Genomic DNA, 25,150 nt, shown 5'->3' with positions numbered 1-25,150 from the left:
TCAGGCTCCTGAACCAGGGTGAATAACTTCACTCACCTCAACACTGAAATGATTCCACAATCTATGGACTCACTTTCAAGGACACTACAATTCATTTCTTAGTATTATTCATTCAATATTATTTTGTCTTTGATGTTTTTTGTACTTGCACAGTTTGTCTTTTGCATATTGATTGTCAGTCTTCATGTATGGTTTTTCATTGATTTTGTTCTACTTTTTCATTCTATGAATGCCTGTAAGAAAATGAATTCCAGGGTGATATGTTGTGATATATATGCATTTACTTAGAAACTTTGATTTTATTTTACAATGACTAATAAAACCTACCATACTGACCAAACTCTTCATCAATTGCATCATAATAACTGCACAAAATATATCCAACAGTGCCCCTGCGAATTCCCATGAGATATTTTACTACATTCAAGGCAGCTGCGTAAATGCAAGCGGTGCTGATTTTGAAAACATATGCAAAAATGAGCACTGCTTCATTAGAAGAGCAGATTCTTATAATTTATTACATTCCTTTTTAGAAATTGATCCGTGTACATGAAGGTATTTACGTAATGCTAATGACAACAGAATTTTTTTGTTTAGTTATTGCAATTAGCATCAAACATTCTCTGCTTCACAAAAATGTCTTTCTGCAGTTGGAGACACAAGAGATTACAGAAGCCTGTATCAGGAGCAAAATACAAATTACTGGAGGAACTCAGGGTTGAGCAGCATCTGTAAGGGGAAAGGAATTGTTTAGGTTCAAAGTGAAATTTATTATCAGAGTACATACATGTCACCACATACAACCTGAGATTCTTTTCCCTGTGGCATGCTCAGCAAATCTATAGAACTGTAATTGTAACTGTATGGTGACCCTTTTACAGTTCCATTATGGCATTTCTACTCGTACTGCAACCATGGCCTTCTGCAAGCTGTTCATCTAAGAACAAATGAGTGTTACTTTTGTGCAGCAAACTAGTGATCCCAAAAGCACATCAGGAATCATATATCATGTGCCAATAAGGAAAGGTCTTACTTGGAGCAAGTCAATTCTTGCTTCTAATAACCCAAAATAAATACTTGTTGGTTGTTTTCTTTCTTTCTCACTCTCACTCTCCCTCCCCCACCACCCCAATTCTTAAGAATGTACAGCTTCCCCCTCCACTCCCCAATTTTACGTCTGTGAATCAAAATCCAGTCAAACACAAAATCCAGATCTACCAGTGCAGTAACGATGGGTTCTACACCATTGCAGGCATTGCTTTACCATGCAAAATCAAACACACCTTTCTCTCAGTTTGGTTGTGAAACAGAGAAGTGTCCCGGTCAATATTTATCCCTTAGTCAACATAACCAAATTACAGATCATCTATCTTGTTGTCATTTTAATGAAAATGGCCTGCCCTATTTCCAACATTAAAATTGTACCTACACTTCAAATATAAAAGACACATCTTCAATCATAAGGTCAGAATTAGGGATATCCAATGATGACTACACAATGTTCTGCATCATTTGCAACCTGTCAGGCAACAAAGCACTCCACAACCAAATGCAGCAAGACCTCTCTGGGTTGATAGGTGGCAAGTAATACTTGTGTCGCAAAAGTGTTGGGCAACGGTGATACCCAACAAGAGAAAATCTAGCTATCATCCATAAACAATTAATGGCATTACTATCACTGCAATCTCCACCATCAATATCTTGGGGGCTAGCAGTGATAAGAAAATGAAATGGAGAAGCTACATACACAATGTAGCTACAAGAGAATATCAGAGGTTAGAGATCCTGCAGTGAATAACTCACCTCCCAAATTCCCAATACCAATCCTCATCAATAGGACTCCACTCAGGAATGTGATGGAATACTCGCCACATGTCTGGATGTCTACAGCTTCAATAACACTCAAGAAGCTTGACACCATACGGGTCACAGAAGCCACTTGATTGACATCCCATCTACAACCATTCACATACACTGCCTCTGAAGCATAATAGCAACAGTTTGTACCATCTACCAGTTACAGGATACACTTGCAACTCACCAAGACTTGTCAGACAGCACCTTCCAAACCCATGATCTCTACCACCTAAAAAGACAAGGGCAGCAAAAACATCACCAACCTCCAAGCCACCCAACCCTTATCTTGAAAATACTGTACATTACTGTCATTAAGTAAACACCTTGGAAATCTTTCCCTTATAGCTTTATGGAAATACTAACAATTCAAAGGCTTCAAAGAATCAAGAAGGTAGCTCACCAGCATGTTTTCAGAGGCATTTTGGGATGGGCAATTAACTACTGTATCAGCAAGCAAAGCCTACATCCCTTGAATTAAAAAATGATTGCAAAGAAATTTAGGATGCTTTTCAAATAACATTGGGATTTGATGTGGAAATGTTGATTCATTACTACTGAGTGACTAAGTCTAAAACCAGAGTCCATTAACATATTTGTTATTTAGGAATGCAGGAACACCTATTACCTAAAGAGTAGTTAGAATTTGTTGCATAAACATGTAACAAACCACTGCTACATGGAATGGCTGGGAAGAACAGAATAAATGTATTTAAGAGAAAGCTGGGAAGAGATCAGAAACTGGTGACTAATCTCTCTGCTTATCATGGAGTACAAGATTCTGTCCGAGACCATTGCTAATTGAAAGACATCTCATATGGAGATGGTGATTCACCTGGATTAGATACCTGCCATAACCAGCAGGGAGGATCTCTGTCAACCTGTACAACAGGTTGGTTGGCTGTCGTAACAATGACAGGAGACAAGTGCGGAAAAGTTTTGAAGTGGAAAAGCTGTTGCACTTGGGCAGTTCCACTTACTTGAGCTGTTGATCTCATCTGTCCAGTCTGCTGGAGCTGACTTCACATGCTGGAACAAACATGTCCCTTTCTTACTGTCTACCCTCAACTGATTTAGTGCAGCCGTCGAAGCAGTGTACCGGACTGGGGCTGCTGTCACATGCAAACAGTACTTGGAGCCACAAGTGACAGCTGAGTGTCTGGTGGGACCCAAAGGTGATTGACCTGCCCCAGAATGGGCACAACAAGCCCCTTCATCAGGGGTGCTACCCCTCCCCGGACACTACATGCACTCCACAACCAGTACCATCCAAGGAGATAATCACCTAGGTGCAGGACAGGGGTTCTTTTCCTAACTCGGCATGGACCTGGAGGAGGCCCTTGACAGAATACCACATGATACAGAGGAGGATTTGGAGTGTCAAAAGTGATCGGAATCTGAAATTGGATATGACTGCTTTACACAGATGTTACTAGTGCAGTCCATGCTGAGAAATGGAAAAGCTTTCTGGTCAAATCTGGAGTTAGGCAAGGCTGACCTCTGCTTTGTGTGTAGTATTGAACATTTTGCTAGATCCATCAAGAAACACATGGACGTGCAGGGGCGACAATTCTAGGCAATTCTAGACAATTCTGTACTCATCCTGCCAGGGATGATGTCACTACCTTCAGCTTGGATTCACTGTTGAGTAATTGAGTACGCTGTGAATGGGCATCAGGCCAGAGTGATCAGCAACAAACATGAGGTCTATTTCTTGGCAGCTGGTTTATCTGATCCTTTGTCTCCCTCACTGTCAAGTCCACCTTTCTGAAGGCGTTGCAGAGCTGGCTCAGAGGACAAGAGGGTTCAGTGTGTAGTAAAACAGAAACTAGAAATGGGGGAATGGCCCATTCCCTCTTAATTGTAGGAAAGGTTTCCCACAATTATGAGGTATCTGGCCAAATACTAAAAACCTGTGCTGCTAGAACATCTGGACAGCAAAGGTGCATATATCAGGATGTTCTTTATTGACTACAGCTCAGTATTCAATACCATCATCCCTTCAAAACTAATCAATAAACTCCAAGACCTTTGCCTCAATTGTGCAATTGGATCCTCGATTTCCTCACTTCAAGACACCAGTCAGGTCAGATTGGTAACAACTTTTCCTCCACAATCTCCATCAGCACAAGTGTAATACAGGACTGTGTGTTCAGCTCATTGCTCTACTCACTTTACACTTACTACTGTATGGCCAAGCACAGCTCTCCAATACCATATTCAAGTTTGCTAGTGACACCACTGTGGTAGGTTGAATCATAAGTGGTGATGAAATCAGCATATAGGAGGGAGATTGAAAATCTGGCTGAGTGATGCCACAACAACAACCTCTCACTCAATGTCAGCAAGACCATGGAGCTGGTTATTGACTTCAGGGAACCAGAGGTTCATAAGCCAGTCCTCATCAGAGGATCAGAGGTGGAGAGGGTCAGCAAATTTAAGCTCCTTGGTGTAATTATTTTGGAGGACCTGTGCAAATATGAAGAAAGCAAGGCAGCACCACTGCTTCCTTAGGAGTTTGCGGAGAGTTGGCATGACATCTAAAACTATGACAAACTTCTATAGAAGTGCAGTGGAGAGTATATTGACTGCATCACAGCTTGGTCTGGAAACACCAATGTCCTTGAATGGAAAATCCTACAAAAAGTGGATATGGCATAGTCCATCGCAGGTAAAGCCCTCCCCACCATTGAGTATATCTACATGAACGTTGGAGCAGGAAAGCAGCATCCATCATCAGGAACCCCAACTACCCAGGACATACTAGCAGCATTCTTGCTGCTAACATCAGGAAAAAGGTACAGGAGCCTCAGGACTCACACCACCAGGTTCAGGAACAGTTATTACCCCTCAACCATCAGACTCCTGAATCAAAGGGGACAACCTCACTCAACTTTACTTGCTCCATCATTGAAATGTTCCCACGACCTGTGGACTTACTTTCAAGGACTCTTCATCTCATATTCTCAATATTTCTTATTTGTTTATTTATTATTTTTTTCTTTTTATGTTTGCAGTTTATTGTATTTCGCACACTGGTTGGTTACGCAAGTTGGTGCAATGTATCATTGACTCTACTATGATTACTATTCTATTATGGATTTATTGAGTGTGCCAGCAAGAAACTGAATTTCAGTGTTGTATATGATGACGTACAGCATATGTACTTTGATAACAAATTTACTTTGAATTTTGAAATACAATGGAATCAATGAAAAACTACACATGAAGACTAAGAAGCAACATGCAAAAGACAAACTTTGCAAATACAATAAAACAAATACAATAAATAAATAATACTGAGTACATGAGTTGTAGACTCCTCAGTATTACATACTTATTTATTAACTGTACTAGTCCATGGCTCCATGAAATCACCTGTGAGTTTGAATGATTGTTAGAACCATTAATGTTACTATTCCATCATGTTATTAGGTTTCACATTTTAAAGTTAAAAGGTAAAATAAAAAAGTTAACTCCTATCCCACTTTTTCTCTCCCTTCTACATTCTCTCCTGTGCAAACATTGGTTCCATGTCCAATATCTGTCTGTAACTTTTTAGCCTTGTGCTTAAATTGCTCCACAGACTCTCCCCTCTCTATCTCCACTACCCCCTGTTGCTATCCAACCCTGTGGAAGTTAAACAACGGGCTTGTCTGTAAGCCTGATTTCCTAAACCAAATGACAAACTGGGTTCCAAGTCAGACGTCTGTTCCTAAACTGTATCACTCTACCACTCTCTCTTTGTTTACAGATAACCCTGAAAACCTGCTCTTTCACTGCACTTTTTTGGAGTTCCAAGTTCTACGTGACCCAGAGACAGATTTTGTCTGTGAAATATTTTGTAAAGTGTCCATTTATTGCTGTTGTTACTAAAACATAATTCCCTCTCTTTCCAACAATTTAATTGAAAGGTAAAATTCTCCCAATAAACATTGAAACCATAAAATATTGCTCCTCTTCTTCTCTGGAGATAGAAACTAATCTCTGCACCTTGTAATGTGATCAATGGCTCCTACTATTCACGTAGTAGGAATGAATTATATTCAGCAGACACACTAATCTGTTATTTGCTAGTTAATAGATGCATGTTTTGTTACTGCACTCCTCCTGCTAATTCAATAATAAACTGTACAAGCTCTTATTTTTCGCTCTGGTAAATTTCACTTGGCTGCAGATGATGGTGAGCCACTTTCCTTAACTACTACTCCTCACAACCCCCCCCCCCCCCATACAGTTATCTTAGAGGCACCTCAAGAGATCTGTATTCATCCAGACCAACAATTTGGTCTCTGTACGACAAGGGTCTGTATAGAAAGAATTAAATGTGATTCCTCCTTTGTATATGCTAAAATAAAATGGGAGTTTGAAAGACAAAATGGTGCCAGCTTGGAATGTGGGAATAATCCAGAGATTTGTATGGTTGCAAGACATTGCTGGATATTAAGTGCTGGAGTTCTGATCCACTGGCACATTGCTCAATGGTGGTGGAGCTGAAGTTGTTGCACAGCTTGTTGCTGGTGGCTACAGCAACCTAAGGAGGAAGATATCAAAGGAGGTGCATGGAGGCGGAGCGTGGTCCAACGAACAGTGCAAATGATTGTCTTGGACATTTTTTTTGATCCCATTGGACTTGGTAATATACAACACCGCAAGTCCGGTTTACTGGCTCATTGGCATAACCAATTGGGGGGGGGGGGCGGTTGGAGAACTGTATGGCTTCAATTGTTGCTTGGGCCCACCCTCATACAGCAGGGTGACCTGCTGCAGCCACCCAGGGAAGGAGATGCTGGAGCCTTTAAGACAATAAGACCAGAATTAGGCTACTTGGCCCATTGAGTCTGCTCCACCATTCCACTGTGGCTGATTTATTAGTCCCCTCAACCCCATTCTCCTGCCTTCTCCCCATAACCTTTGGCACCTCGACTAACCAAGAACCTACCAACCTCTGCTTTAAATATACTCAATGACCTGGCCCGTTCAGTGACAATGAATTCCACAGATTCACCACCTTCTGGTTAAACAAGTTCCTCTCAGCTCTGTTCAAAATGGACATTTCTTTATTCTGAGGCTGTACCCTGGTCCTAGACTCACCCACTATAGGAAACATCTTCTCTACATCCATTCTGTCTAGGCCTTTCAATATTTGATAGGTTTCAATGAGATTTCCCCCCCACCCCCACCATTCATCTAAACTCTACCAAGTACAAGCCCAGAGCCATCAAATGCACAGGATACTTTAACCCTTTCATTCCTGGAATAATTCTTGTGAACCTTTTCTGGACCCTCTTCAAGGCCAGCATATCTTTTCTTAGATGTGGCCCAGAACTGCTCACAATACTCCAAGTGCAGTCTGGCCAATGCCTTATAAAGCCCCAGCATCATATCCTTGCTCTTATATTCTAGTCCTCTGAAACTGAATGCTAACATTGCAAGTTAACCTTTAGGAAAGTCTGCACCAGGATTCCCAAGTCTCCATGCACCTCTGATTTTTGAACTTTCTCCCCATTTATGCTTTTATTCCTTCTACCAACGTGCATGAGCATACACTTTCCTACACTCTATTGCATCTGCCACTTCTTCGCCCATTCTCCTAATCTGTCCAAGTCATTCTGCAGATGTCTTCTTCCTCAACACTACCTGCCCCTATCTTGGTATTGGCTGCAAACTGAGCCACAAAGCCATCAATTCCATCATCCAAATCAAGCCAGTGAGAGACAGCTGGAGGCCATGCTGGGTTGGGCACTGGCCCTTCACAGAGCTGCCCTCCAGTGTTTGCTTGGAAAATGAGTTGGATTGTGCTTGTGGCTTCACTAGCACATGATAGGGACTGTTGCACCATCAATCTACATGCCATGACACTCAGGGAGTTATGCTATATACAGTGGATTCTGGTTAATTGGACTATTGGTTAATCAGAGTAACTGCTTATTTGGGACACTACACCGCTTAATTGGGACAAGAGACCGCTGCCGAACAGTTTCTAACTAGCATCAGTGGAGTGTATTTTTATGGTTGTTGGACACTACACCATGCTTAGAGTAAGCAATTTTTAGGTAGCATCTGATGCGTGTGTGTTCAAAAAGAAGTGACTTTATTCACTGATGGTTGGCGAGAAATAAGCAGCACGACAATTCTGAACTCTTTTGCTCACTGCAGCTTCAAGCATTCAGGCTTGGAGATGCCAAAAATGGCCGAGATTGAAAATGAAGCAATTTCACTACTTCAACAAGTTAAGAACTACAAAAAATTTGAAGGTATCAACAATATCTTGAATGTTATGATGAAAATGAAGATATGGAGGATGCAATCATCAATAACATTGTATGAAGACAATCCATTATCTGTACCAGGAGTCTGGACTGATTCAAAAGAACTCGGAAGCGTACACTGGATGCCTTTCTCCATCGATTACTATTCAGAACAAATACACAGCCTTAAGGTGCTGAAATAACATTGCTAGTGTCTTAATTTGTTCTGCATTTCATTTAAATATGTAATTTATTACTCTGTTAAATAGTAGTTGGCCTTTTTATAGTATTTTAAAAACTATTTTCATGAAATTTCAGCTAATTAGGACAGCTGCTTAAATGGGTCAAAATGTACTGATCCTGATATGTTCCAATTAACCAGAATCCACTATGACTGTATGTTTTTCTGCTAATGTAACTAAATGCCCTATATGTACTGGATGCTGTGTGTGACTTGGTACCATGATTTGCACCTTAGCCCAGAGGAATGCTGTTTTATTTGGCTGTATTCATGTGTATGGCTGAATGACAATTAAACTTGAACTTGATGTACATGGACACATATCCTTATGATTAGATTATGGTGAAGAATGTTTTTACTCCTTACGGATCAGTTGTCTGTGTTTTCTAATTTATGAGTCTAGGGAGAAGGTTGGTAAGAGGTAAGAGGGTGCAGCTGGTATCACTAAGGGATGATAAAGTACCTGGGTAAGAGGTATGTTAGAGTTTTTGAAGGAATCTTGAAGGGTATAAAAAGGAGAAATTCTTTGTGCAGAGGGGAATTGCCTCTTAGACTGGGTTATGACTAGTGCTAGTGCTAAGAGTCATAGAAAGGGACAAGTACGTCAAGACAGAGACGGAGGTAAAAGGTTGTCAGATCTGTGGCACCCACTGGCATTACAAAGATTGGCTTATAAAGTGGATAATATTACACTGTTTTCTGTACTACTTCATGAATCATTTGTTTTCCTTTGTGTATTGCATGTTTTTTGCAATTCTAATAGAATGATTTCTTGTGGCCTTCAACACGTGCAGTGTCTCCTTTGCGAACACCTTTGTGAATGTCCCTTGCTGAAACAGAAAAGAACACGGAACATGTTTGTACTTTCTCAGATAAGTTAGACCTCTGTTCATATCTGTATGTTTTTCTACCTCCACAATTTTAGACATAGTTTCTGTCACTCACACTCACTTTCCTCAAATGAAAGGGAAAGCCAGAAAAGGTTGCTCACTTAAAAATTAGTCATCGTGTAGTTGCTCCATAAAATGTCGTGAAACCAACAGCAGAGTAGCAATACCAATAGCAAAGTATATTTTGAATGGATTAACACTCAAGTTACTTCATGCAAAAGTGTGGTGTGAAAAGGCAAATCAAGTGTGTTGCATAATAAAAAGTGCAACTATAAAGGAAAACTTATGATAATTTGATATCCCGCTATTTAGAATTTGCAATGGCTCATTATCCAAGATTTGCCATTCCTTCTATCAACTACTGGAGCCTCAGTTTCTGCACACTACATTCACATAGTGGGACTATAATTTTAATGCTTTCTTTACACTGGTCTGGCTTTGTTGCTTACTTTCCCGTGAAACTTACCTAGTTATGTTTTCCCAATTTCCTTTTGCACTTACCCAGGCCTTGTTTACCATGCAAACAGGTTTGCTGAGAAATGTTATTCCATGGTGTAGAATCTTCAAAAAATCAAATTTTAAAAGTGTACTGGAACATTAATAGAAACACACCCGAAAGATGAGAAAATCTTCTGAAAATGGTTCATAACCAAAGTGAACAGTATAATGGTAGCAGATTAATGGAGTTTAAAGGCAGGCTTATCTAAGAAACAATATGCTGGCATTGGAAAGAGTCCAGAGGAGGTTCACAGTCTGGGAATTAAAGGCTTAATCAATGAGGAGCGCTTAATGGCTTGGGGCCTATCCTCATTGGAATTTAGAAAAATGAGGGGGATCTCACTGAAACCTATTGAGTTATGAAAGGCCTACATAGAAGGGATGTTGAGAGGATGTTTCCAATAGTGGGGGAGTCTAGGACAAGAGGGTACAACTTCAGAATACCAGGCTGACCTTTTAGATCAGATCAGAGATGAAGAATTTCTTTAGCCAGAGGGTGGTGAATCTGTGAAATTCATTGATCGGTATATTTATAGCAGAGGCTGATGGGTTCTTTATTAGAAAGGCTGTCAAAGATTATGGGGGGAAGGCAGGAGAATGGAGTTGAGAGGGATAATAAATCAGCCCTGAAGGAATGGCATAGCAGACTTGATGGGCCGAATGGCCTAATTCTGCTCCTATGTCTATGGTCCAGTATACCTGCATTACATGCAAGGTGAAAGCATTACACCAAGGCAATTTGAGGTCCCATTTCCTCTTTTCCTTCCCAAAGCCACATCTCAGCCATTAAAACGTCTTTTAAGTGAAGTAACAAAAAGCTCTGGGAAACTTATTAACTGATGTTTATGTATTGAATAATGATAATTCAGTGATTACATCAAGGTATAGAATGATGTTTTCTATTGCAATCACTCCATGGCCAATTAATTCAAAAGCGACTCCAGATACACTACAACCTAAATTTTATACAACCCTAGCTTAAACTGCCTTGAGCTTCAATCTTTTTGAAACAAAGACCAATTTCAGCTGAAGTCAGACCTGCAGCATGTACAACTTGGTGCAATACCAGTACAGTAATATGACCTGTAGTATAGCTGGGACTTACCATCTTTTCTGCGAGTGCTCATTACAAAGTGCCTTCCCTTATCAAATGAGGTGGCAGCATTGGGGAGAGGTAAATTGAAGTTCAACAGATAACGAACTGGCGTTGTGCTAGTTTGCAACCCGTTGCATGATGGAATGATGTCGGACTGCGATCGTAAGAGCAGTGGCCTGTTGGTTGACCCATCTTCAACTGGGTTGCTCCTTCTGGTGTGAATGGCATCATAAACATTTGAGGTGAAAGAACTTTCAATGCCTAAACCATCAGCCCTTTCCTGTTTTGGTCCACTGGCTATGCTAACAGGTTTTTTGTTAAGTGCATTACTCCTCATGTTTGTCTGTTTTGTTGTCTCTAATGAGCTCAGTTTTTGAGCTGCAGCTTTGGTGCCGTCTTTCTGCTGCAGTTTCTCATTTCTCATCTTAAGAATTTCATGTCCAATTACCACTGGGACCTCCTGGATGCCATACACTTCATGCTTTGGATGATCAGCATATCCTACTCGGTCATCAATGCCATTGAAAAGAAAGAACTCCTCAGTGGCTTCCAAAGCAGGGCTGATGTCATCTGCTTCCAGTGCTTCCATTAGCCACTACAGAGCTACCAAGGGTTCGATTGGTTTAAATGGTCTGGTTAGAGAGATTACAAAATATATGAATCAAAGTTCAGCAGGTCTTTTCCTTTTAAAAGATTTCACGAACATTAAAAAAGCTGTGATTTAATATTTGAGTCTTCTGATCCATCTGTACAATGCCACTATGAGTCATTTATGGGCTGTATATTTCATTCTGTGCTTCCACACTATTCAATCCATGAAGAACGAAAATCAAGTTATGCCACTCTGACAGCTCAAACCTATGCAAACAAAGAGTTAGTGGTTCTCTTACCGTGTTCAAAAGATTACTTAGACTTAGTAGTTGAGAAGACAAATATTGTGGAGTAAAAGTGATCAAAAATACATCTAACATGCTAACAACAAAAACAAAATATTCCAATCACCATATAAAAGAGATCTCATGTCTTATCTTCTTTTAGAAGCTCCTAATGTGCAATCAAAGCACCACTTTGTTGATCTGCTAGCGTGTTAATAATGTAGTAAGTTAATAGACTTCAATTCTCAGGAACTATACACTCACAGAACAAGTTATAATACTGTGTTGAAAAAGTGAAGTACTTGCTTATAGATTACTGTTCATATGCCTAGTTAACTAACCTGCATTGCACAAGTTGCACATATGTTCCTAAAGGAAAATGATGGCTAATTTAACAGTTTACCATCAGTAAAAATATTCCCAGACTGCCTTTTGTGGTCTTGCTTCTGAAAAGTTTAACTTTGGTGTCTGCAACGAAAGCACGTTATAGCCTTTTTTCCATTATTCTTTTCATTTCAGGTATGTTTGACAGGTGAAACTGGTTCATCCCTAGAAGAAAAACAAAGATGACTTTCATTGTGTTTTCACTTGTGATAACACATTAAGCATTAATCTAAAAATGTAACTTAGCTACTTTGCAACATTTTTAAAAAAACTTACAAGTCCAATGCTGTAAAATAGTACGTTATTTGTTTCAGCAGTAAATCAGCAGAAACTACCTTACAGTCCATGATATTAATGAATAATTAACCCTTTTCTCACAAAGACAGTAATGTCCTCGTAGTAGAGTAGGCTACTCAAAGTAATAAAGTTTTGCATCTAATTGAGACATGCAGATGATTCATAATGAGAACAATAAATGGTAGGGAATGAATTATAGGCAGGAATCTAATCAAGCAATTTGGATAGCTTATATTTAGATTAATGGATACTGCTTAGTAGATTATAGGCTCTTATCTAATTGAGGGGCTCTGGCAGCTAACCAAATCATGGCAGAAAATGATCTCTGGGGTTCATAACATCTTTTAGTTTATTTTTGGGTGTGGCATTGTATATGCCTCTCTAAAGGTTTTACTTCCTCTGTCAGCTTCATTTTCTTCATGTGCCAGAACATGCTGCTCTGCCCACGTTGTGAACCAGCTCTCTAAATCTATTCCAATTTTTAAATGGCTAGGTTCTTTGCAGAATCTGTGCAGTAAAGCACTGTCAAGTTGGGGGTGAGGGGATGGCAGAGCAATCTTTGCCCCGAAAACAGCCGAAACGCTTGGACAGCTAGCTAATCCACAATCCTGAGGTTGTACAGGTCGATAGGGTGTAAAGAAGGCATATGGGATGCCTGCCTTTATTAGTTGAGACGCTGAGTTAAAGAGTCAGTAAATTATGATGCAGCTTTATAAAGTTCTTCGCAGGATGCATCTAGAGCACTACATTTATTTCTGGTTGCTCCATTATTGGAAGAAAGTTCAAGCTTGGAGAGGGTGCAGTAGATGTTTACAAAGATGTTGCCTGGTTAGAGGGCATGTGCTATTAGGAGAGGTTGGACAAACTTGGACTGTTTTCTCAGGAGTAGTGGAGGCTGAGAGGCGACCTGATGGAGGTTTAAAGTTATGAAAAACATAGATGGAGTAGACAACCACATCTTTTTCCCCAGGGTTGAAATATCTAATACTAGAAGGCTTGCATTTAAGGTGAGAGGGGGCAAGTTCAAAGGAGCTATGCAGGGCAAGTTTTATTTTTCAAATGCAGAGTGGTGGGTGCCTGGAATGCATTGCCAACTGTAGCAGTGGAGGCAAAACTTCAGTGGTGGCATTTAACAGGCTCTTTGATACATGATCATGCAGAGAATGGAAGGATATGTACTATACATTGTGTAGGCAGGAGGACTAGTTCGGTTAGGTGTTTAATTACTAGTGTAATGAGTTCAGCACAACATTCTAGGTAGAAAGGCTTGTTCCTGTCCTGTACTGTTTCATGTTCTATTACCTCTGAATAAGATGGTTGTCAAAACTTACCAAAAGTATGTCTGCTTTTAATGTTTCCAAAACTACAAACAAAAAGAAAATAAATCAAAAGGAAAGAAAGCAATAAAAAATTTAGCAACAAAAAAAATGTGAAATCATTAAAAACATGAGTAAGCTTAATTAATTCAATAATATCAGAGTGGCACCTTGGTGCAGTTGGTTGAACCACTGCCTCATAATGCCAGGAGCCCAGATTTAATCCTGACCTCCAGTGCTTTTTGTGTGGAGTTCCTACGTCTGTGCTGAACTTCTGTGCTTCTAACATGTAAATTACCTGATATTTGATCTTTGACTTGATTAAAAATCAATGGAGTCACTCCACTGGTACTAAGTTTAAACTGGCGCAACTTCAGCAGACAGATTCCACAGCTGAAGTACTTGAGAACTGCTGTATGTTTATGCAACACTCCAGAAGAGCTTGGGATGAGTCAAAAGTTAGTTGAATTAGGCCATTTGGCCCATCAAGTCTGCACTGCCATTCGATCATGGCTGATTTATTATTCCTCTCAACACCATTTCACTAACCTCTGGTTAAAGAAATTCTTCCTCATCTATGTCCTAGGCCCCTCAATACTCTTCCCAACTGTATCATGTCTAGTAAAATACAGTCAGGAAATCACTATCCACTTTGGGAAGCTTCTTCATCAAGTTGTGAATACCCAACTTGATAAAGCACTGATACACCAACCAATTCCAGCAAGTTCAGGCTTCGGTGAGCAGCAACAGGGTAGAAGCATAATGGGCATGCACAAAGAAATACAATTCAGAAATTTGTTTGTCACTTCACAGTTCTTTGAAACCTTACACCTTCCTATTATTTGTTGACAAACTTGCTCTCCTTCCCATTTATTTGATGGCCTTTAGGGGGATAACTCCTCCAGTGTCTTTCCAACAACGGACCGAATTCCACGAACTGTGGCTGGTAATTACAAAGGCAGCACAAGTCAACAGCCACTCACATTCGTGTTCCTGACTTAAACAGAGCTGCAATAGGCATGGGACAAATGCATTTGTTTCTCACTCCATCACAGAATTACATGTGGAATCCACCGGTGGAGAATGATCATATTGGAATTCCCCAGCATAACATTGGGAAATCTGTTTCTACAATTCTTCACCATATATAGGTGCCATGCATTCTATTTGCATTGTATTCTGTGTTGCACATTTATTATGTTTATTAAGGTAGGTAGTCACTTGAGTGGGGCATGGTAAAAATGAAGGATTTAGTTACATATTCATACTTGGTTCTCAGCAGTTTAGAGCTGGGGACCATCAGGTGTCATATTTTTTGTTAACTACTTAACTTTGCTTAATTACATTTGAAATCGCTTAACTCTAATTAACTTCAGTTAAGTCCATTTAATATCGCTAGTTTTAGTTTCATAAGTTTCATTGCTTCACGATTGTATGTTCTGCTTGTTGCTAATAAAGGATCAACTACACTTCTTTGACTTTTTTTTAATTGACCAGAAGGTGCACCACACAAGATAACTAACAACCCATGTGGTCGCCGTTTTGCCAACAAAAGACTTTGACAGTTATACCAAACGAACATCAGCATTTGGAGGTGTCAATGAAATTAAAGGCACCACAGCCAGGAGCAGCTTGTGGTAAGTAGTGATCTTTTATTAATTCGTGCTGCGTACTTGGAATGGTCACTGTTGACCATAAACTCTATAGTGTGATGCTTGCTTAAGAGTTCGGTGTTTGGTTCTGAAATATTTCAACTGTCAACATCTGAATTGAATGCTGTTATTTTGTCTAGTTCGTGCACTTGGAAAACAACATGATTCAAGCTGGAAGCAGTGACTAAACAGAAATTAAACTTACTGGGAAAGCTTTGATGAGTAAAATTGATAGTGTTTGAATGGAATATAATAAAACTGTTAAGAGGATTAATGTTTTAATTGCATTAATTAGAAGTTATTTTACACAAGAAAAGCAAAATGGCACACAAGTGCGGTTTCATTTGAACAATTCAAAAAAATCTTTGTGAAGATGTTGCTAAGCAACATGACATGTTATTGTCTTTAATGCCTATCTCAGAGTAAGATAAATAAACTGAAAACTTTGCAAATATTCAGACTTTTATTAATAAAATCACAGCAGAGGCTGAAACAAACATGTGATGTTGAAGGTTAAGTTACGGAATAAATGATAACATTTATCAAGCCACATGACATGCTTTGACAAGTAAAAAGCTGATTTTCAAGATGACATATGCCCTGAAGACAGTGTTCCTAACGTGCTTGAGCAAATTCTGTCATGAGCAGAGTGTCCTATGCATCTGATAAGCATTAGAATGGAGGTGGATTTAGTCAAGTTATGCACAAGGCAGCAAATATTGAGGGATAAACATACACAGGAGGCCACACCAGGAACACCGAACACAGGAGTGTCGCTTCACCTGACAGGATTGTTTGGGCCCTGAATGGTAGTGAGGGAGGAGGTGTAGGGGCAGGTGTAGCAATTCTTCTGCTTGCAAGGATAGGCAACAGGAGGGAGATCAGCAGGGAGGGATGAATGGACAAGAGAGTTGCATAGGGAGCTATCCCTGTGGAAAGCACTAAGTGGGGGGGGGGGGGAGGGAAAGATGCGTATGGTAATGGGATCCAGTTCAAGTTACAGAGAATTATGTGCTGGACACCAAACACTGCTTTGGGGTCATATACTGTGTTCAGTGCTCTCGGTGTGGCCTCCTGTATATTGGTGAGACCCAACGTAGACTGGGACACCAATTCGCCGAGCATCTACGCTCCATCCGCCAGAACAAGCAGGATCTCCCAGTTGCCACCTATTTTAATTCCATTTCCCATTCCCATTCTGAAATGTCCAGCCATGGCCTCCTCCACCGTCGTGATAAGGCCACACTTAGTTTGGAGGAACAACACCTCATATTCCATTTGGGTAGCCTCCAACCTGATGGTTTGAACATCGATTTCTCAAACATACAGTAATACCCACCTCTCCTTTTCCCTCTCTCATGTTATCTCCTTGCCTGCCCATTGCTTCCCTCTGATGCTCTTCTCTCCCTTTTTTCTTTATTTCATGGCCTTCTGTCTCTTTCACCAATCAACTTCCTAGCTCTTTGCTTCATCCCTTCCCCTCCAAGTTTCACCTATTGCCTGGTGTTTTTCTCTCCCCTCCCCCTACCTTTCAAATCTACTCCTCAGCTTTTTTTTCCCTCCAGTCCTGCAGAAGGGTTTCAGCCTGAAACGTCAACTGTGCTTTTTTCCATAGATGCTACCTGCCCTGCTATGTTCCTCCAGCATTTTGTGTGAGAAGGCTTCAAGTGCTGTGGATGCTAAAGGTACTCCAGTAGGACAGTTCAATGGTGTCAGTTCTTATGTTGACATGGCACAAAGATGTGAATGTGGATCCTCAAATGTCTATGAGCCACAAGTTTGGACCCCAAGGGATAGTTCAGGGTGTTCACTCTCAGTCTCCACTAAGGAGGCACTCTGAACCTATACCATATCCAATAACACAATGAGCTTCTGAGGATATTAATTTACAGTATGGTAACACTCGTGTTTCAGATGATAAAAGTCTAAATAGTGTGTTGGAGGCTATAAGGACGCAAAAGGACACAGCAAGTTTAGTGCTGAAATAACAATACATTGCAACTCTGCCTAAAGAGAGAATCAAATCTTCAAAGGCAATCCATTGCAGTATCATTCATTTACCAGGGTTTTCAAGAATAGCATTGCAGGCAACTCTGATGATTATGGCAACTGTTTCTTGAACAGTTCACTGGAGGTGAAAAGTTGCCAGTGGGCTGGACCGGGACCTTTACCACACAAACATTTTGGTGATTGCTGCAGTCCACATGGCAATTCTTCTTGGTCATTATCAAATCAGAAGGCGTGAAAGCTCTTCAAGATTGCAGTCCTTTTCTTAGAGGCCGTTGCAATGCCATGGAAGAAGTGCTGGACATGCCTGCTAATATGACAATTGTTGTAAAGAAATTCAAGTCAAGTCAAGTCACTTTTATTGTCATTTCGACCATAATTGCTGGTACAGTACATAGTAAAAATGAAAGAACATTTTTCAGGACCATGGTGTTACATGACACAGTACAAAAACTAGACTGAACTACGTAAAAAAACAACACAGAGAAAGCTACACTAGACTACAGGCCTACACAGGACTGTGTAAAGTGCACAAAACAGTGCAGGCATTACAATAAATAATAAACAGGACAATAGGGCAAGGTGTCAGACCAGGCTCTGGGTATTGAGGAGTCTGACAGCTTGGGGGAAGAAACTGTTACATAGTCTGGTCGTGAGAGCCCGAATGCTTCGGTACCTTTTCCCAAATGGCAGGAGGGAAAAGAGTTTGTATGAGGGGTGCGTGGGGTCCTTCATAATGCTGTTTGCTTTGTGGATGCAGCGTGTAGTGTAAATGTCTGTGATGGCGGGAAGAGAGACCCCAATGATCTTCTCAGCTGACCTTACTATCCACTGCAGGGTCTTGTGATCCAAGATGGTGCAATTTCCGAACCAGGCAGTGATGCAGCTGCTCAGGATGCTCTCAATACAACCCCTGCAGAATGTGATGAGGATGGGGGGGGGGGGGGGGCGGTGGGAGATGGGCTTTCCTCAGCCTTCGCAGAAAGTAGAGACGCTGCTGGGCTTTCTTTGCTATGGAGCTGGTGTTGAGGGACCAGGTGACATTATCCACCAGGTGAACATCAAGAAATTTGGTGCTCTTAACAATCTCTACCGAGGAGCCATCGACGTTCAGAGGAGAGTGGTCGCTCCGTGCCCTCCTGAAGTCAACAACCATCTCTTTTGTTTTGTTCACATTCAGAGACAGTTTGTTGGCTCTGCACCAGTCCGTTAGCCGCTACACCTCCTCTCTATAAGCTGACTCGTTGCTCTTGCTGATGAGACCCACCACGGTCGTGTCATCGGCGAACTTGATGATGTGGTTCAAGCTGTGTGTTGCAGCACAGTCGTGGGACAGCAGAGTGTACAGCAGTGGACTGAGCACACAACCCTGGGGGGCCCCCATGCTGTGTGTGATGGTGTTGGAGATGCCCCATAAATGGTGATTGGTGGTCTGCAAGCTTCAAGAACGGCACAACCATAAGATTACTTTCACCAACATTGTTGATTTTATTGAAAGACAAGTCAAGATTGCTACACACAGAGTGTTTAGGAATATACAGGATGTTCCATCACTGGCAATAAGGTGCAAATAAAACTAAATCACCAATTTGTTCTGAAGCTAAAGGAAGCAACTGTGGCTACTGTGAAAAGTAAAGCTAAAGGAAGCAACTGTGGCTACTGTGAAAAGTAAAGCTAAAACTGAGCCCAAAACTAATGAAAGGGAAATGGTCTCGTCAGCCTAAAGGGGTTGTCTGTTCTGCCGGGTGAACGTACTTTGGAATGGTGCTCTCAGCTGGAAAAAAAGGTTCCTAATGAGAAGATGACCTTCCTAAAAGAAAATGGTGTCTGCTTTGGTTGTTTGTATATCAGACACGTCAGCGAGGATTGCAGGTACTGCCTTTCATGCAAGGTATGCAGTGGCAAACATCCAGACTTCATATTCACTCAGAAGAAAAGTGTGAAGATTCGAAACAAGCTGTGAAAGAAGCAAACTCAGCTGTGAGTAACACCCTGGTATCTAATTGCCTTACAGGGACTGGTGATCATGATTGCAAACCCCCTATAATTCCGGTTCAGGTGAAGTCTATGAAAGTTAACAAGACAGTGGTTACTTACGCTTTTCTAGATCAAGGAAGTACAGCACTGTCGTAAAGTGAGCTTCATGAACAAGCTTAATCTGCAAGAAAAAGCAACATGCATTTTCTCACTCCATCGATCAAGAGAAGGCCGTGAGGAGCTACAATGTTTTAGGATTGGAAGTGTCTGGCTTAGAGAGTGTGAACTACTTGACATCTATATGCAGCAAAGTATGCCTGTTCACAAAGGGAACATTTCTTGTTAGAAAGATACAGGTGTCCCCCGCTTTATGAATGTTCACTTTTACAAAAGACCTACATTAGTAACCTGTTTTTGCATTACAAAGAGGATTTACACTTTTACAAAAATTTTTCCCATATAAATTAATGGTTCTTCACTTTATGCCATTTTGGCTTAACAAAGGTTTCATAGAAACATTCTACCGTTGTAAGGGGGGGGGGGGGGAAGAACACCTGTATTCAGAAATGGCCTCACCTGAAGCATATTCATTTGCCAGACATTGATTCAGAAATTGAGCTGCTGAAAGGGATGAATGTCCCTAAAGCATAGGAGCCATTGCAAGTGATAAACACTGTTAATAATGGGCCTATGCAATTAGAACAATGCTGAGTTGGACTGTTAGTGGACCACTGATAGGAGACAATGGCAGTGGGAAAAAGAGACTACACTCAGTCAGAGCTGACAGTTAACAGGATTTGTTTTGCATTTGGATGAAACAGCAATTCCAGGTATTCAGGAGGAACAACCTGGTTTTTCCAAGAGAGATTGACTGCTTACCAGAAACAGGACATTAGTGTGAATATTTAGATTTTATGTCTCTTGTGTCTTGGCAGCATGTAGTTGTATTTATTATAGTATAATAATTAGGGGCTAGAATGTCGGAGCTATGCATCTGTTTTTATCTGCACTGTATTGTGTTGCATGTTTATGATGGTAATTAGTCATATGGGTGGGGACATGGTAAAAACCAAGAATTTAGTTACATATTTATGCTTTGTTTTTGGCAGTTTAGAGCTGGTGACCATCATGTATCATATCTTTTGTTGACCATTCAACTTTGCTTAATCGCTTTACTTAACCTCGCTACCATCCAGGGACCCAAACAGTCCTTTCAGGAGGGGCAACACTTCACCTGTGAGTCTGTTGGGGTCATCTATGGTATCTGGTGCACCTGGTGTGGCCTTTTGTATATTGGTGAGACCCAATGTAGTCTGGGAGACTGCTTCGCCAAGCACCTAATCTCCATCCACTAGAAAAAGTGGGATCTCCCAGTGGCCACCCATTTTAATATCGTTTCCCATTCTCATTTTGACGTGTCCATCCATGGCCTCCTCTACTGTCGTGACGAGGCCACTGTCAGGTTGCAGTAACACCTTATATTCTGTCTGGGTAGCCTCCAACCTGATGGCATGAACATCGATTTCTCAAACTTCTGGTAATGCCCCCCTTCTCTATTCCCCATCCCCTTTTTCCTCTCTCACCTTATCTCCTTCCCTGCCCATTGCCCCCTTCTGGAGCTCCTCCCCCTTCTTCTTTCTTCCATGGCCTTCTGTCCTCTCCTATCAGATTCCCCCTTCTCCCGTCCCGTATCCCTTTCACCAATCAACTGCCTAGTTCTTTACTTCAGCCTTCCACCTCTCAGTTTCAGCTATTATTTTGTTTCAGCCTCTCCCCCCCCCCCCCCTCACCTTCTACCTCTGACTCCTCATCTTTTTTTCTTCAGTCCTGCTACTGTACTCTTTTCCATAGATGCTGCCTGGCCTGCTGAGTTTCTCCAGCATTTTCTGTGTGTTGCTTGGATTTCCAGCATCTGCAGATTTTCTCTTGTTTATGATTGGATTAATTCCGCTTAAGTCAGTTTAATACCACTAGTTTTAGTTTCACAAGTTTCATCACTTTAAGATTGTATGCTTTAGTTGCTACGAAAAGATCGACTATATTTCTTTGACATTTTTTGAACATTATTATTGGATTGATTGGAGGGCAGGTCATACAAAATAACTATCTATAGGGTCACCAGCAGCGGCACTGGTTTGTTTGAGTTGCCCTTACACCAACCATAGCTGTTTTTGGATTAGATTTCTGTCCATTTAAAATGCAGTTTCCTGAGTTGAAGATGAGGAGAAGGAAAATATGTTAAGTTACTTAACTTAATTCACTTTTTAAAATTTATATATATTTTAATCTGGTTCTTTTTAAATTTATTTAAAAATATTTACAGCTATTCTAATGGCCTTTTAAGTGCCTATGGTGAGAGATCGGGTAAGCATGGTAAGCATGGGATGTACTTGGTCTGCTCAAACTCATTGCTCTCTAGTACAACTAGATGTTCATCAAAGAATGCTGCCAACCAAAATATTCCAACCATTTTAATTCCTACCCCAATTCCCGTTCATTTATGTTGGTTGCCATGATGAGGCCACTCTCAAACTGGAGGAGCAACGCCTCATATTCAACCTGATGGCAAAAACATCAATTTCGCCTTCTGGCAATTTTTTCTCTTTCCCTTCCTCTTCCTTTCCCCACTCTAGCCTCTTTCCTTTCTCACCTGCCTATCACCTCCCCCTTGTATCCTTCCCTTTTCTCTTTCTCCCATGGTCCACTCTCCTCTCCTATCACATCCCTTTATATTTCCCACCCACCCACCTGGCTTCACCATCACCTTTTAGCTTGTCCTCTTTCCCTTCCCCCTCTGGTGTATTTCCCTTCCTTTCCAATCCTGATCAAGGGTCTTGGCCTGAAATGTTGGCTGTTTATTCATTTTCACAGCCTGACCTGCTGAGTTCTTTCAGCATTTTGTATGTGTTGAGATGGAAATTTAACTCATCGGGTTATTCCACATGTACATGATTAATGCACTCTCCAAAATGGGGTTTGGAGAGTAAATCAGGAACTGAGTGTGAAACAAATACTTTCCCCATCAGTTCTGGAATCCAGCAAGTCTGCTTAGTCTCCCATCTTGTTTGTGTGTTGCATAGAAAACCTTGCCGCACACATCAGGAAAGATGCAGGCTTCAGTGAGATGACAATATCTAGGCAGTTGGGGCAGTCAGATCAAAACCTCATTGTAATAATGACCAGCAGACTGATCAATGTTTTCAACCAGTCTGAGCTAGTTTGGGGTCTCCCAAGCCAATCACAGGAAGAACATAGAATAGTACAGCACAGTACAGGCCCTTTGGCTCACAATGTTGTGCTGACCCTTAAACCCTGCTTCCCATATAACCCCCCCGCCCCCCACCAGCTTAAATTCCTCCATATACCTGTCTAGTAGTCTCTTAAATTTCACTAGTGTATCTGCCTCCACCACTGACTCAGGCAGTATAGCCACAAGGCAACGGGAGTCTGAGTTTGGAGTTTTCCCTCTCCTAGATGAGCCGCCAGTCATGGCTGATGAGCCCCATCTGACCGAAGTGACTGGTTCCAAGGTGCCAGTAACCCGCCCTTACCCCTTCTCCTGTCAGTACAAACTGGTTCCGCCAGGCTTAGTAGCTAAGCCACATGTGAAGGCCAGGAGCTGGACTTGTTTGTCAGAGGCTGTTTGAGGCACACATCATAGGGAGCATTTGGGAGCTTATCGCCACTACCACCCCTGGCTATAACAGCCTTAAGCCACATATATGTTGCCAAACACAACCTGGAGATTCATTTTCTTAAAGGCATACGCAATAGAATAGTAACCATAACAGAATCAATGAAAGAACACCCAACCAGGGCATTCAATAAGACAACAAACTGCGCAAACACAAAAAAAAGGGAATAATATATAAGCAAGCAATAAATATGGAAAACATGAGATGAAGAGCCCTCCTTGAGAGTGAGGAGTGATGAGGAGAGCAAAGCTGAGAAAGTGAGGTTGTACCCTTTGGTTCGATTTGTAACCATAGTCGCCCTTCCTTTTCCGAAATGCTTATTTCAAGATAATTTATGACAAACTGCATGATTCCCATCAGGCCAGTAGAAATCTGTACAGTCCAGACGACGGATTTTGACCCAAAATGCCGACAGTCTCCGCAAATCAACAGATGCTGCCCAATCTGCTGTGTTTTTTCTTCAGTTTATGGATCAAAGTAAGTTCTATTTTTTAACTGCACACCGTAACAATACAGATTGCAGTTTGGCTACATTACGTGTCGTCAAATGATTGCCCTTTTCACGGTAGCATAGTGGTTAGCGCAATACCATTACAGCTCGGGGCGTCAGAGTTCAATTCCGGCTTCATCTGCACAGAGTTTCTGTCTCTGTGGAATGCCTGGGTTTTCCCCAGGGGTCCGGTTTCCTCCTACACTCCAAAGTAGTACCAGGTAGGTCGATGTAAATTGTCAGTGATTAGGTTAGTCTTAAATCAGGGTGGTCAGGAGATGCTGGGGCTACATGGCTTGAAGAGCACAAACAGCCAATTCTACACTGTCCCTCTAAATTAGAAACATAGAAAACTTACAGCACAATACAGGCCCTTCAGCCCACATTGCTGTGTTGAACACGTACTACTTTAGAAATTACCTAGGGTTACCCATTGCCCTCTATTTTTCTAAGCTCCATGTACCTATCCAAAAGGCTCTTAAAAGACCTTATCATTTCCACCTCCACCACTGTTGCCAGCAGCCCATTCCACACACTCACCACTCTCTGAGTAATAAACTCACCCCTGACATCTCCTCTGTACCTACTTCCAAGTACCTTAAAACTGTGCCCTCTCGTTCTAGCCATTACAGCCCTGGGAAAAAGCTTCTGACCAGGCACACAGTCAATGCCTCTCATCATCTTATCCACCTCTATCAGGTCACCTCTCATCCTCAATCACTCCAAGGAGAAAAGGCCAAGTTCACTCAACCTATTCTCATAAGGCATGCTCCCCAATCCAGGAAACATCATTGTAAATCTCCTCTGCACCCTTTCTATGGTTTCCATATCCTTCCTGTAGTGAGGCAACCAGAACTGAGCACAGTACTTCATGTGGGGTCTGACCAGGGTCCTATATAGCTGTAACATTACCTCTCGGTTCTTAAACTCAATCCCACGATTGATAAAGGCCAATGCACTATATGCCTTCTTAACCACAGAGTCAATCTGCGCAGCAGCTCTGAGTCTCCTATGGACTCAAGACCCCAAAATCCCTATGATCCTCCACACTGCCAAGAGTCTTACCATTAATACTATATTCTGCCATCATAATTGACCTATCAAAATGAACACCTCACACTTATCTTGGTTGAACACCATCTGCCACTTCTCATTAATGTCCCACCACACTATCCACAACATCACCCACCCTTATGTCATCAGCAAATTTACTAACCCACCCCTCCACTTCCTCATCTAGGTCATTTATAAAAATCACGAAGAGTAGGGGTCCCAGAACAGATCCTTGAGGCATACCACTGGTGACCGACCTCCATGCAGAATATGACTTGTCTACAACTACTCTTTGCCTTCTGTGGGCAAGCCAATTCTGGATCCACAAAGCAATGTCCCCTTGGATCCCATGCCTCCTTTCTTTCTCAATAAGCCTAGCATGGGGTACTTTATCAAATGCCTTGCTGAAATCCATTTATACGACATCAACTGATCTACCTTCATCAATATGTTTAGTCACATCCTCAGAGAAAGGATTTGTACACTGATAATATATTTGATAGTTTTGATAACCTGTGCAGTAACTATGGCCTTCCGCATAATCATTTTTTAAAATACCTGCAGATTCGCCACT

At 41.4% G+C, this 25,150-nt stretch overlaps 1 protein-coding gene across 24 annotated transcripts in view; it reads right to left on the bottom strand.

Annotated features, from left to right (window-relative positions):
• The window catches only part of plekhm3 (pleckstrin homology domain containing, family M, member 3), a 127,199-nt gene that overhangs the window by 83,530 nt on the left and 18,519 nt on the right, over positions 1 to 25,150 (bottom strand). For 13 of the 24 annotated variants that reach the window (XR_009511669.1, XR_009511668.1, XR_009511670.1 and 10 more), the window contains 5 exons: positions 19,459 to 19,519; positions 13,718 to 13,749; positions 12,047 to 12,254; positions 10,840 to 11,688; positions 9,738 to 9,797 (listed from right to left, as the gene is read on the bottom strand). Coding sequence is in view for 21 of the 24 variants with exons in the window: in XM_059967307.1 (XP_059823290.1) it covers positions 9,738 to 9,797; positions 10,840 to 11,419 (640 nt within the window). In the remaining 3 variants the exon portion in view is untranslated. The remainder of the gene's footprint in view (positions 1 to 9,737; positions 9,798 to 10,839; positions 11,689 to 12,046; positions 12,255 to 13,717; positions 13,750 to 19,458; positions 19,520 to 25,150) is intronic. The other 11 variants (XM_059967300.1, XM_059967298.1, XM_059967299.1 and 8 more) reach the window with 7 other exon arrangements.

The sequence above is a fragment of the Hypanus sabinus genome, chromosome 4, assembly GCF_030144855.1.
Source record: "Hypanus sabinus isolate sHypSab1 chromosome 4, sHypSab1.hap1, whole genome shotgun sequence".
Classification (NCBI taxonomy): domain Eukaryota; kingdom Metazoa; phylum Chordata; class Chondrichthyes; order Myliobatiformes; family Dasyatidae; genus Hypanus; species Hypanus sabinus.
The sequence above is the reverse complement of the archived record's forward strand: the minus strand, read 5'-3'. Positions and strand labels throughout refer to the sequence as shown.